Source organism: Cebidichthys violaceus, unplaced genomic scaffold (genome assembly GCF_023349555.1).
Source record: "Cebidichthys violaceus isolate CVI_PGR_0920_01 unplaced genomic scaffold, fCebVio1.0.p SCAF_7, whole genome shotgun sequence".
NCBI classification, from domain to species: Eukaryota; Metazoa; Chordata; class Actinopteri; order Perciformes; family Stichaeidae; genus Cebidichthys; species Cebidichthys violaceus.
This window is the reverse complement of record NW_027176927.1, coordinates 5449082-5463642: the sequence shown is the minus strand read 5'-3', so window position 1 is coordinate 5463642 and position 14561 is coordinate 5449082. Positions and strand designations below refer to the sequence as shown.

The window sequence follows — 14561 nt, the reverse complement described above, 5'->3', positions numbered from 1 at the left end:
GACTTTTTCATAACTTTATTTCAACATGCTATACTAGGACTTTTTTGACATGCTATATATGCTATGACTATTTTATGACTTTTTCCGACATGTTATATATACTAGGACTTTTTTATGACTTTTGTTGACATGCTCTACTGTGACTTCTTTCGACACTATACTATGAATTTTTAGGATTGTTTTTTTGACAAAATTATACTATGACTTCTTTACAACACACTATACTAAGACTTTTTTTCACATTACGATTGCCATCCGGTAGTCTTGAACAATTTACACAAAGTCTGCATCTAGCTTTCTTTTTCATTTTAGGATTATCACCAAGGCAGTTCTCTGGAAAATGTTGGTTGTGCCAGCTGCCTGCTCCAAAAGACTTGAAATATATTCTGCATATATTATATATTTATTTCTAGAAACTCTGAATCTCATATTTTGGAAAATAGAAGAGGGGGAATAGTGTGGAAACATTTTATTCATACTTTTCCAGGTATGGAAATTACTAAAATCTAACACTACTTTTCGAGATATAGGAGCCATGAGAAATATAAAAGCAAACGATGAAAGGATTTAAGGGGTTGTGTAAAACAATCACCCATACTATTTTCTTAAAAAAGAAAAAAAAGGCAAAAAGCTACTTTTTGTGACTGAAATCGCTCCATCGTTTGGACATTATCCTTAAACTGTCTGGACATGGTACCATTTACATAATTAACTATGAATGTTATCATTCATTGTTTACATTTTTTTTTTTGCTGCAGCCTGGTTGGTGGATGCTGGCGTGCATAAGAGAAGCATAAAGAAGAAAAACATCATGTAAATTCAGTTTTTAATCAACATTTGAAAACAAATTGGACAAACGAAAGACCGTTTTTGCTTTTTATAAACTAGATGTGTTTTTTAGGATTTTAAATCATTTAAGAAATCACATTTTTCCAGAGAGGAAAGAAATTAAATGACAGTGACACTGAGAAAGCAGATTTCAGACAGTAAGGAGTAACATCTCATAAGTTATCACTGACACAATCTTTCTTCAGTGCCGTTTTTAGCAACCCCAAAAAAACAGTCTCAGGCCCGTACAGTGTGAACATGTGGTCCTCAGAGATTTAAGGGCAGAAGATGAGGGAGATGAGAGAAAAACAGATTTTGTGCAAATACATACAGACCTCTTAGATTTAGTGAAAATCCCCTTTCAGCAACATAATAAAATCAGGAAAGCAAAACACTAAAATATGAATTTTTGCTTGTTTAAATTTAGTTAGGTATAGGATAGAAAGGCTGTCTGCAGCCTTTCATTCACCAATTCATCCCCCGAGAGCTCAAATGTCTCAAACGAGCTACTACAGTATTAGTTTGAACTATTTAGTGTGCATATGCCATCTGCGATCAAATTATCTAGTTTGTCTTCAATACAAATCATACTGGAAGTTGACCGAACAGAGAGAAGTTGCGTGGTTTTGGTTTCACCCTGCAGTACAACATGAGTCAAGGGTATTAGTCATGTGTTTATTTGGTCTTATCAAAGAGGTGAGACGTTGCACACACAAAAAACAACTGGGTCCAACACATCTTACACCCCAAATCTGCTGGGAAACAAGGATAAATGAAAACTAGTGATGCAAGGCTTAAGGACAAGATAGTGACATTTAATAACCTACTGACATCATTGGTAGAGGGGCAAGCCAAATGTATTTATCTAGCAAATTGACATGTAATAACATTAAGGCTTTTTGGTAAGGAAGATATAAATCCTCTATTAAAGACCAATATGTTTGCCTCTCTCCATCTTTCTTTGTATTATTTTCTCTAATTAAATCAGGACTGAACTGCTGAGACAAACAACCTCACCTGTTAAAAGCCGTGCACAGAAGATGGGTGTGAAAAAAAAAAAATTACAGAAAAAAAGAAACTCAAACGGTATAGTGGAGAATGTTTTTTTCAGCAACTCATGTTATTCTGCAGCCTGACTATAAGGTGATATTACAGCTCAAATCAGTGAAGCTACACACAGTATTGGAACAATTACAGTTGACATTTAGACATTGTCCAATCAGACAACATGTTCTCTGACAATCGTCCTGAGGGGGGCAGTAGTCTGATAAAAACTGAAATGAGTCAAATCCGAAAAAAAAATAAAAAAATAAAAATGAGGACTGTCTTCTCACCGTTCCAATGATGGTGGCAAAATGGAAGTGAATGTTACAGCTACTGTGTATCTAGATTAGATGGTCAAACAAAAATGCCCTCATCCTCCTCCCCATCCCCCACTCACAAATAAACACTCCTGTTTTGTTTTTTCCATCCCTCTTCTCCATCAGAATAGTCCAGTTAGTTCCCTACTGCAACTTCTTCCTAATGTACTTAAAACAGGCTGACTCCATTTAAATACAAACCTTAAAGTGTGGTACCCCCCTCCCACCCAAAATGACGTCCCTGTCTCACAAAGTATAAAAATTGTTGACCCCATCCTGGACCTATTATTACACACATTTCTCAAAAAATCTTTGACTTCCCCGCCCACCCAGCTACACCATTACCACCCAAACCTAGCCCCCTCTGTTATGGACTCAATATAAACACTCCCCGCTCTTCCCCAATTCCAAAAAACTGTTTTAACTGCTGGACATTTCACATAGATCTCAAATGATTAATTGGATAACATCAAAGCCATTTGTCAAATGATTAATTCTCTTAGATCTACCTGAAACATTGCTCTGCCAAATCAATCAGGGGGCCGATTTGAAAATGGACAATACATGTTCCCTCCCTCCCCTCCCCATGCCCTCCCCCCACCCGCTCTTCTCTTCATGCCTCCTCTACCAGAAGTCTCGACGGTGATAAGCATCTGGATCGCAGTATTTGGTCACCACCACCCTGTTGGCAAACTTCCTTCCTGTCAGCCCCTGCATGGCCTTCTGGGAGTCAAACACGGACATGAACTCCACAAAGATCTATGAAGGAGTGAAAAGTATGACAATTACAATGAGTGACTATGATAAGATCATTTTTCATGATATCTAACTCGAGCATGATCGAATCAAATACAGCAGTTCCTACCTTGCCAGTCCCAGGCACCTCCAGGCCGTCCACAGGTCGAGGGATCTCAATGCTCTTGACTTGGCCGTACTTGCTGCACTCGTCCCTGACATCCTCCACAATCTCCTCATATTCTTCATCATCCAGCAGCTCCTCTGGCGCCACCATGTTCATCAGACACAGCACCTCAGTGGGCAGGCCACCCATTTGAGTGACTGAGCTATTCAGACCCGGCACCTGCAGCGTCACTGGGGTCTGATTTATACTAGTCTGCAAGGACAGACAGAATGGTTAGAACAGGGTCAATGGCATACTTCACATACCAACGTGCTCAGAGTATTAGGACTAGCTGCAAGACATCATCAATGTCATTCAGAATTACTCAACAGAAAAAGTGGGAAATTCTGTCAGAAATCAATAACTTTCTGACCTCACCTTATTTTTCTTACATTTTAACCTATATGTGTGTGGTGTGCTGACCAATATTGGACTGATACACCCACTTTTTTCACTTATGGAAACTGCCGTGGCAGAGGTCTGCGCTCTCCAAGTGCCGTTCTAGTTAAATATGTTATGGAGTGGACACTTCTTTACATCTATTGAAAATACAGATGACCTCGTTTGTCAGCTTTCCTATAATCAGCGAACCACACTGATATGTTTATTTAAATATCTGCATCTTTAGGAGGGGTGATGGTTTAATGAGTTAATTTTGAGTCCCTGTCTCGTCTACCCTAAAGGACCATCCAGCTTCCCCCACCCTGCTGTCATCTGTCCAGCCTTTGGACACTCACCAGAGTGGCGTTCTTGGATCCCACACTGGCTCTCTGCACCAGCAGCTTCTTGTCTCCCAGCTGCATGCCGTTCAGCCCAGCTATAGCCTAAAAAAACATTACGGTTTTGAATTATACGTTCAAAAACCAAAGCAAGTGCGGAAATGTAAAATGACAATGTAGTATTTGGACAACTGTTTTCTGTAGCATTGCCTACCTGGTCATTAAGGTTTACGTCAACATATTCGCAAAAGGCATATCCTTTAGATAAGCCAGTAGCACTGTCCTTCACCAGGTTGAAGGCCTTCAAAGGACCAAATGACGTCAAGAGCTCCTTCACCTGAGACACACAAGACAAAGGAGTGGGGTAAAAAATGTCCACTGATTCCAGCCATGATGTGAACAAAACAGCCCAACGTTTAGTTTTGCTATTGCTGACAGGGCTTTATCACTGCAAGCATAATTCAACAAAGAGGATGCTGGACACAAGGTAATCTGGAGCCCTTCAAATTTCCTGACCAGTGATGCAGGATTTAAAAGTATCTTCTAACCCAATCTACTAATACTAATAGCGATGGTTAGAGTAGTTAACACCGTTTTGGAATGGAATATAAATGTATTGTGCAGTTCTGGTTTGGTACATTAGCTGTAGCCCAGTTTCATTCAGAAATACTGACCTGGTCATCGTTCAGGTAGTTGGGCAAGCCGCCAATGAAGAGCTTGTGAGCCGAGTCAGGCACCACTGTAGACACCACACCTGTAGGTGACATGAAGACAACAGTAAGAAAAATCAAAAGAGATGCACAGAGAGCAAGCTCCTGTGAATTATGTATTACTGATTACTCATGAATTATGCCACAAGTACTTAGGGTTAAAAACCATTAATTGGCTGTGTACCAGGCACATAGACACTGGGGTTCTCGCTCATGCCGGGCAGGGGCTGGTAATCGTGGGGACGACGAATCTTGAGACTCTGGCCTTGAAAGATTATACCATCAAAGGCCATTGCCTGTGTTGTTTCGTCCACTGAACGGAACTACACAGAAACAAAATTAGAGGGGATTAAATTCTAAATGGTTAGACACACCCAGGGAGAACAAATGACAGGATAAAGGGACTATTATGTCACCTCAAGGAAGGCAAAATTCTTATCCTGGTTGATCTGTACTGCAAGGACAGGGTTTCCAGGGGCCTGAGTAAGACCACCCAAACGCATCTGGGCATTGAAGAAGTCCATCATGGACTCCTGAACAGAAAGGGGGAGGGGTTAAGGAACAGAGTCATTTCATTTTGGGTTGAAATTAGTAAAAACCTGAGGATGACAGTCACATTAACAAATATTTTTCAGGTTTATAAACTTCGATTTAAAAGCCAAATGCTGTCCCATTCCTCACCTCTGTAATACCAAAGGGTATGTTGCCAACGTAGAGCCGGCGGGCCTGCCGGGTCATCTGGCTGCCCACCACAGGTACTGGGGTGGGAGTAACAGCCAGGCCATCTGGAGTCATGGTCGGCAGAAGGGCTGTGGCTGGGATCTGGCCTGCAGCTAGAAAGCAAAGGCAGGAAACATTCAACAATCTGATTATATTTTTAACTCGAACCATACAGTAGCTCGACGTGCATATTACTGATGAAGTAAGAAAGGTTGCACTAACTACTGTAGTAAACATGTGGCTAACAACAAAACAATTTGCCAACTCCAATACTAGTAACCCCATTAAAATGCTGCATCAAAAAGAAACCGAGATGGTTACCTTGCATGGCTTTGTACTGCATGGGAGTGATGTGTTCAAAACCAGGTGGAGGGACATCCCAGTACTTCTTCACCTTGTTCTTCTTCTTCTCACGGTGTGGAGAACGGCTGTGCAGGAAGGAATAGAAGGTGAAATGAATGCAATCAACACGTAGAAGATAGCCCGCATTAGCCCAGCAGTAAACTACTAGATCAGATGTTAGGCTATGTCCTCAAAAAATATACAAAAACATCTGGTAACCTTTGGGAGGTCAATCAAAACCGTGTACACATAATGACAAAAAGGGACAGAAAACCCAATCCAGACAGATATTTACACAATGAGTCAACACTACATAGAATCAGGGGCAGGTCATTAAATTGCAGTTGTTGCAATGATGCACAAACCGACTATATGTTAGTTTGCTTTATTACCTTCCAGCATTGTCCGGGGGGAAGCTGGTTGGTGAGCTGAAATGACATTGGAAGGGTTTCACATTTCTCTGAAATCAATTATGACATTCACCAACATTTCCACTTCACAAAATTAGAACCTGTATTTCTATGACCTCACCAAATACAAAAAGCTATCGCAATCGGTGTTTCAAAAAAAAGAAAGAGAAAAAAAAGTGCAAAATCTCTGAAGTTCAAATGACAAACCGGTACATTCAGTAAGCCTCACAGCTGACATACAAAACCATTCGCAAACAACTAATGATGCGATGAAATCAGAAATTATATCCTAGGGGAGGGGCCACATTTTTACTCTTCTGCTCACACCAAGTGAACACCAACCAGTAAGTTGTTTCAAATCAGCAAAAAGACCAGGAGCAACAGTCGGGTCAGAGGTCACATTCACAGCCATCGAGAAGAACAGCAACAAGCTTCACAAACGTCCACGTTAAAAACAATGCATTCAAGCGGTCACCCAGGAGAAGTATGGCTTCAAGAAATCAGCTTTATACAAACGCATTAACTAATCCATTTGACAAACACCAGATTTACCAAAAAGTATACATCATTCTCCAAACTCCTAATCATATCCAAAAAGATGTGGCGTTATGTGTCCAAAAGAGAGTATGTTTCCCTGACAGCAGACAGGACTGTCACAATGGTAGATGCTTATCACCGGTTTTGGCAGTGTTCTGGGAAGAACTTGCACTAGTAAAATAATTTCCCACAACCATGGGCAATGCAACTCTGGCTCACCATGAGGTAATCACACAGGTACTGGATGGCTGCATGTATCAAAGACATTTGATGTAATGTGACACCAGAGTGAATATGCATATCAAACAAAAATACAAAGCAATGCTTCTCATATCAGTTCTATTAATACCAGCATGTGCAATTTATGATTCCAGGATGGATCTAAAATTCTTAATAAAACCATTTATGACTTGATATTCTATGTTAAATCATCATGAACAAAAAAAGAGATTGAAGCAGCTGTTGGTTTGTGTATTCAAGAGTTTGTCCCATGGGCTTGAGGCAAAATTACTACAATGTCATTAGCACCTGTGACAAAGGGCTTAAGGACAGAGAACATAAAAATAACATCAAAAATAGACTGCATGAAAGTCAAACTCTTAGTGAATAAGATATTTCATAAGCTAAAGCACAGTCAAATTTCAGTGGAGACTGTCAAGCTCATCTAAAGTAAGTCTAAATAAATTGCTGGATCTACAGCTACACTTAAAAGTCAACGCTTTGTGAATTTACACTATTACCCACACTGGTTACCGCCAATGTTACTGAGAGATAAACCCCCAAAATTGTGAACAGGTGATGTGAGTGGACTTCGAGGGAAAGGACTTAAGTTAGTTTGCATTTGCAATACAGTAGGCAACTGGTTAGATGCCAAGACCCAAGCCACGGGTGTGGAGAAAACATGCTGGGGCCTAGTGTGGCACAAATACATGTAGGTGCACACACTCAGAGACACCGATCTCCACAAAGTATGTGCATGTTTATAAACATCTGTAAAACACAATTTTAAAGCGTTTATATATCATATTCATATAGATTATATTAGCGGTGGCATATGCTTGACTGAAAGACTTGACTTTCACCCGGTGGTAATTACATGAACTGCAACGCCAGTGGGGTAGACTATGTGATGAGCAGACACAGCTTTCCGGTCCTGGTGTAGTTTCATTAAAAAGGTACTCACCTGCGTCTGTGTCTGCGGTCCTTACTGTCCCCGCGACGGTCCCTGCTGCGTCTGTCCCTGTCTCTGCTCCTCCTTTTCCTCTCTCTGCTGCGGCTGCGGGAGGAGGACCGGCGGTGGTGGCGGTTCTCTTTGTCCCTTTCAGCTGCAGGAATAGAGTGCTTATTTACTCAAAGAATGGTAAATGAAATGTAATACACACCTAGCCAGTGGAACAATGAAAAAAAAAAGCAATCCATAGATACTAATAACTCTCATAGCATACATGTCAAATACTCAGGTAATACTTGCACTTAGATGGAAATTAGACATGCAATGAGCAACATAACAGATTTTGAATCTGTCCTGCATAACCGTAGTTCATATGGCGATACTAAAGTTTGTATATGCCATGACAGCAATTTCATGAAATTACAGCTTTCATGGTGGTAATACAATGAGTAGTTACCAATAGCTGTTTAAAATAGAACATTTAACACATATATGTATGCAGTTTAAACATTTGATTTTGAAGTGTCACAATGTGTAACTTGACCAACTCATAGACTAACGGTGTGTACTAGCAAGAAGCAGTGTATTGAGCGTTAATGTAAATCTGGGTTAAAGAGAGCTTATTGTGGGATAAGGCCAGTGGCTATGGTTGATGATGTTACCAACAGGTTGTGAGAAAGCTGAAGGCAAAAATAGATGACGTTAAATAACACTGGAAATGTTCACTGCAACAGCTGCAACGAATGAATGCTAGCTTCCCTCATTTAGTCAGCTGGTACAGGCAGGGTGGCTCCCAGGATATAGCCTGGCCCGGCCTCAATGAAACAATGCAGGTTACCTTATAGCAGCTAGGCCAGCTGCCGAAATATTACAGAAGCCTTTCATTGTTCGAAATTTGCTACATCGTGTCCGACACTATAGTCAACCCGCGCATCAGTAAGACTGCATCACATATCAAATGGCTCAAGAGCGTGGGCTAATAGTTCTTACCATGTTCCAGAAATTAGACATACCCAGGTTAGCGAAAACGATGGCGGGTTTTACAATCAATCGTGCCACTATCGTTTTAAATTGATGTGCAAACGGTTCAATTACCTTGTTTGTTTTCAGAGAGCTGTCTTTCAAATTCGTCGAAGTCCGACATCTCTAAATCGAAGGCTGCTACGCTTTCAGCGGCTGCGTTGTTCAGTCGGCGGTGGCTAGCTTAAGCTAGCAACAAAGTGCACAACACTTAAAAACAAGAGCCTCGCCGATGTAACGTTGTAGCTCAAGTGAGTTTAGCTTCAACTTGCAGCCTTCTTAACGACAGAAATGCCAAAAATCGTTAACCAGAACACGCATCTGCGGTGTGGTATTTATTTACAACGTAACAGAGAGAATCGTTGAGAAAGAAAACGTGCTCGCATGGGTTAGCTTGCTAATGTTAGCTCACTAGCTTGTAGCAAAGTCCAGAAGAAGAAGGCCTGCTGCTCCAGACACTAGTGTGGAAGATCGTTAGCCAGTTAGCTAGCTAGCGAGTACGAAAGTCGAATGAATTAGACTCTTTTCCGAGCCAAAAACAAATCCCAGGCGGCCACGGATCCACAATGCACGGTTATCTAACCATATAAGTCAAATGTATACGCCTTTAAATGCTAGAAGGCTTACGAAAACAATAATGATTTCGGTATGCCCGCTTTTTTGCTCCGTCTCCCAGGTACCGTGACACCGGAAGTTGATGAATGACAAATTTCCGGTAATGTTAAGTAAAAAAGACGCTGAAGAGCATTATATACTATGGATATGGAAGCCCATTACCGAACGCAAAAAAAAAAAAAAAAATACATTCATACATACACGAAATTATGAGATAGAAAGTCGGTTTTATTCTTTCTACGCAAGAGCTGCTTCTTGCTGAAAATCCTTTCAAGGGTGCGTTTGCTCAAAACAACCCTGCATTTATATGTCAAATGTAGGGTAACCTATGCCAAAGAGCTGCTTCTATGACTGTTGTGTATCTTATAATTTCGACTTTCTATCTCATAATTTCTCTTTTTTGTATATTTTCTATTATTATTATTTTTTGTAAAAATAGCAGAAATGGGCATCCATTATATCCTGCTGGGATAAATTCAGAGAATAAGTCAATTTCACGTGTGCCCCTCCCTTAGTCTTTAAATGGCTAAGTTAAGTATCATTATTGTCTGCTATGTTGTGGTGGGATCACTGTTTTATTTGGCAGGTCACCAGTTTCAAGTCTTGACAAATCAAAGTCAAGACAGTCAATTTAGGATTAGGAGTTTGTTTTAAGTAACAAAAAAGTATAATTCAAGGTTAAAGGAGAGCCCCCCGTCTGGCATGCCTCCCAATAGACAGGCTAAAACACACTAAAATTGGTAGCACTTTACTCCCCAATCATAAGCATTTTCCAATGAGTGGTAATGTTGGATTTTACAGATTAATAAATCTACATTTTTGGAAGGAATCAAATGCCTTGATGACATTTGTGTCTTACTATACATTTGGTGAAGGATAGGCATTGTTTCAGTGAGATACACATTTCAGTCAACATACATAAATATATAGACGTACAAATATGACAAATAGATCATCATTATTTTTTTAAAACTGTACCCTGGTATGATTTTGCAAAGTCTCCTTAGAAGTTGCACTGCTTGCTTTTTAGCCACATAACTGTCATATCTGATTATTTAAAAAAATGACTATTTAAGCCAAGAGTCACTGAATTCCACTGTTACCTAATCTGTTTTAATATAAGAGATATCATAATTTCACTGCACCGATTCAAACACCACGCATTATTGTACAATATAATCAACATGTCTGCCGCTTTGAAAATTATGAATTTTGACAAAACCTCTACAAACTACAGACCATCAAGGAGCTCTTTTCACATGAATTTGTCGTGGAGTATTGGTAAGATAGAAGCTTTTGCTGATTCTTTGACTCAGATTGTAAAATTGTTGTGTGATTAATGCCCAGAGTTTGTCTCACAGAACCAGAAGTTACACAAAGTTACAAATAACTTGTTAAGGAAAAGCTCTGCACCGTCTTACAAAAGGTATTTTTGTCACAAAAGCGTTATAGCAAGAGTCTAAATACCAGAAGCATTAGAAGACACTGTATTTTAGTACAGATAATTTAAAAAAAAGGGTTGGTACAACCCTTAATAGAACATCAGAGTAATGCAGCAGTATTGTTGTTCAAACCGAGCCCAGGACCAACAGTTATTATTACAATGAGTCAAACAGAGTTGTGTTTGTCTTTGATTATTAACTAAAAAACAGTGATCTGTGGCATCTGTGTCTTTCTCTTCTCCTTTAAAGACGAACAAATGGAAAGCAAAAGAGACTGAATACGACTTCAAGATTCTAATTTAGGTGGTGTTCAGGTAGTGAAAGTAGCCCAAAACTGTTCTATGTCTAGCGTAAGGAAATGCCAAAAATATGATTAAGGCAAGTGAAAATGGTTGAGGATATAATGACACCGTCAAAAATAATACAACAAAGACACATATAGCAATATAAACAAAATTAAATTATGATGATCTCTTAAAAGCACAGTATAATTCTACAAAACATGTGGAGTGTAGCATAATTTTAACACACAGACATTGTGAGTGAAAGCTCAAAAAATTGCTATGCTTATAGTTTATATTGTCGGGAACTAAAATGATAAAGACAATCAATTCCTGAACTACGAGCCACAAGCTGATCCAGATGTTCAGGAAAGAAAAGGTATGTGTGTCTCTGCAAACTTTGAGGCAAAAAAAATGAATGAGCTAAGTTGGTTACACTCACTTAAGTACTGAAGAAAAGCAATTTCAATAGTAAAGACACATTCTGAATCACACAGACATGCCATTTCTGCTCTTCAAGCAATGAGAACCATGTTTTTTTCTCTTTCTGAATGCAGCAGGCACTCCCATTTCCTCAATATAACTGGAACGATGGTGAAGATTTATCAAAGAAACTGACATCATATTGATAATAAAAGTGAAATGTTTATTTGTTTGAAAAGCGAAGGATCTGAGCCATAGTTCTTGTGGCCATATCCAGGACGCAGAGACAGCAAAATAACTCCTCATGCCTCTGGACATCTCTGTTCTCAAGGGTGAGCTGGCCTGCTGCATCAGAACCAAACTGCCTCTTCTCTCCAAACTTAACCACCAACAAATCCCATTCTTCTGTCTCTCTCTCCTCAGTGTCTAAACCTGTAGGAGATGGGCAGGAGCAGGTTATTCTTCTTCAGGGCCTGCACCCGGCTAAGTGTCTCCTCATCCAGGGCAGCGTAGCAGCGCCGGGCATAGTCCAGCAGCTTCTCCTTGGATGGGTCAAACTCGCCCACCTCTGCCACTTTCTCTGGGGCAACTAGCAGCAGCTCAGCAATGGGTGTGGTGGAAGCCACTGTGTTGCGGTCCACACCGTGGATTTGGAAGGCTTTCGACATATTTTTCAGACGTTGGTATGTAAGCAGGATCTTCTTGTAGCGAAACAACACTCCAGCAGCATCTTTCACTGAAGACCAAGAATGTACAAGAGAGTTAACTACAGCAGTTATATAAGACAGTCTACGGTTAACGAATGAAACTGAAATATGGTGTTTTGTTGCAGGATTTTTCTCCTTCCCTTACCTCTTTGCCGCTCTCTAGGGGCTCGGAAGACCCGCCTTCTCTTCAATTGGTGTCTGTTGCTATTAATGGTATCTTGCAGTAAATCTTCCCCTGTTATCATTTCCTCTTCCTCGAGGTAGCCGTCCTGATCCAAGTATTCATCAGATTCTCCCAAGAGTGACAGTGAATCTGACGAGAACATTAAAAAAAAAATCTCAGCAAAACCCACAAGATAAAAGCCACAGGAAACATTTTCACCCCCAAGAATTAGATCAATTACAGTAATGGGTTCGTGCCATTTATATTACCTGGCCCTATGTTGCTATGTCCACTCATTTCATTCATGGAGGATCTTGTAGCACTATTGCCGTTGCCACTGCTGCCGCTGGCTGTGGTATTGGGAGTACTATGGCTATGGCCTTGCAAGAGGGCCTGGGATTGTGTAGAGTTGAACAAAGCACTTATAGAGGCAAGCTGATTGGTTAGTGGATTGGAGACATGGTTTTTGGAAGGCACCATTGTTGGAGGACCAGGCCTTCGTTGGATGAACTGACGTGAGGGGAAATGCTGAGACTCTGACTTCTGTTGCTCTGTGAAGAGAAGAAAGGCGTAACAGTTGAGAACCTGCAATCTTAGATGGAATAAATATGTATATTGAACCAACAACTATATTGAACTGTTTTTAATTTAGCAGTTAAGTGCATACATCTTTGTTGTTCTTACCAACGGGACGATCTTCCTCTCTTCTTACCCTCCAGTTGAATCGTCTCGATTCATAACCTACAGAGAGACAAATAAAAAGAGTTAAAAATGTGTTTTCCATCCTTAGAGACTTTTATGTTGTTTCTAATCAATTTATACTCAAATTCTTATTGCACAGGTTGTCATCTCACACCTGTCCCCTGTCCTCACCGTTACTGTACTGGCTCTGACTCTGCTCCTGTCCCTGGCTCTTTGTGGAAAAGATGAACCGGTCCAGCTGGCAACGGAGGAAGTCCCTCTCCTCTTCCAAGTCCTCGATTCTTTTCTGCAGCCAAGAGTTTTTCTCCAGAGAGATCTGCAGCTGGGTTCGCAGGTTGGTGATCGCCATGTATGAGTTGTTTACTTGAGATGAGCCAGCAGATGGGGGCGACTCTGAGACGGACAGGCAGGATTGTTTGGGAAATTGAAAACTTTGTGTGAAGAATAGAATTATTGAACAGGTAAATGTGAGTATTGATTCTAACGTTCACCTTCAAAATTCTGATCACTCTGATTGAAAAATCCCTGCTGCTCAAAGTTGCTCTCTTCATAGGGGATGGAAATTTCATAGGCATCCTCGTTTTTGGGAGCTGAACCGGAGGGAACATGCGTAGTGTTTATTAAATGCCTACAGGTTGGAAATCATATGTATTTGCAGTTGTAAAAAGCTTACTCTGCAGGTGGAGTGAGCCTGCATGGCTCTTGGATGTGGAAGCAGCATCAGTCCTGTTTCCGTCCTCCATCTCATAGACCAGACAACGAAAAAAACATTAGTTACTGGTTTTAAAGAAATGCAAAATAACTCGCTGGAATATTTAACGCTAATGCATCGTACAAATAACTTAAATATAGTGCTTGTGGTCACATCTATAAAAAAATAAAAAAATAGGGAAAAAAGGGCAACGTTGCAGTTCACCGACAAGCCTTCATTATGTAGTTTTGTATCCAAGCCCAGACATCCAGCAAACCTTAGCTAATGGTTTTGATACCCTCTCTGGTCATGCATGTATAAACTGATACAGTTAACGAATGTGTTGCACAAGTATGTAACGTTACAGTATCAGTTTGTAACGTTAGCGGCCAGGTAATGCGCTCACTATATGGAAGGGAGTTAACGTTAGAGTTAGCTTCGTACTACGTTAGCTCGAATTTAGCAAGAATTTAGCTGCGAATATAAAATTAGGATTCCATCCTTTCAGCACATTTTAGTGTTCTTTTCCGTCATTCAGACATCACTAGAATCCCTATGCTACCGATATATTGTGCAGAAATTGGTACATACCACTGTACGTTTGTAATAACTTAATCGTGCACATGTAATAAGATGTTATTACTCTGTCATATCTCCATTCACCAGTTCGTCTGCTAGCTAACAAGCTAACAATAACAATTATCGCTCTTTTATTTTTTTAACACTCTCCTGCGTCATTTCCGGTTGTAATGACCGTCTTTGGCAAACGGTCATAATGGAAAAAATAAGTCCTGCAAAGGCTTTGTTCGTAAAGTGTA

At 40.3% G+C, this 14561-nt stretch overlaps 2 protein-coding genes across 6 annotated transcripts; both read right to left on the bottom strand.

Annotated features, from left to right (window-relative positions):
* Positions 1-1489: 1489 nt before the first annotated feature.
* Positions 1490-9413, bottom strand: u2af2a (U2 small nuclear RNA auxiliary factor 2a). 4 transcript variants are annotated; one of them, XM_068735400.1, is made up of 12 exons: positions 8795-9413; positions 7712-7853; positions 5974-6009; positions 5561-5667; positions 5201-5352; positions 4936-5052; positions 4686-4842; positions 4484-4563; positions 4024-4146; positions 3828-3914; positions 3055-3303; positions 1490-2948 (listed from the first exon to the last, which is right to left on the bottom strand). In XM_068735400.1, exons 1-12 carry the CDS (start codon positions 8841-8843, stop codon positions 2814-2816), a joined length of 1434 nt encoding a protein of 477 aa, XP_068591501.1. In that variant the 5' UTR covers positions 8844-9413; the 3' UTR covers positions 1490-2813. The 4 variants fall into 4 exon arrangements, with proteins under 4 accessions (XP_068591501.1, XP_068591502.1, XP_068591503.1 ...); XM_068735401.1 differs by having other exon boundaries at positions 4704-4842; XM_068735402.1 differs by lacking the exon at positions 5974-6009.
* Positions 9414-10066: 653 nt separating this feature from the next.
* ccdc106a (coiled-coil domain containing 106a) lies at positions 10067-14424 on the bottom strand. 2 transcript variants are annotated; one of them, XM_068736238.1, is made up of 8 exons: positions 14387-14424; positions 13726-13795; positions 13544-13642; positions 13224-13445; positions 13035-13091; positions 12620-12901; positions 12333-12500; positions 10067-12216 (listed from the first exon to the last, which is right to left on the bottom strand). In XM_068736238.1, the coding sequence occupies exons 2-8, from the start codon at positions 13793-13795 to the stop codon at positions 11900-11902; spliced, it is 1215 nt and encodes a 404-aa protein (XP_068592339.1). In that variant the 5' UTR covers positions 14387-14424; the 3' UTR covers positions 10067-11899. The 2 variants fall into 2 exon arrangements, with proteins under 2 accessions (XP_068592339.1, XP_068592338.1); XM_068736237.1 differs by having other exon boundaries at positions 14335-14423.
* Between the last annotated feature and the right edge of the window lie 137 nt (positions 14425-14561).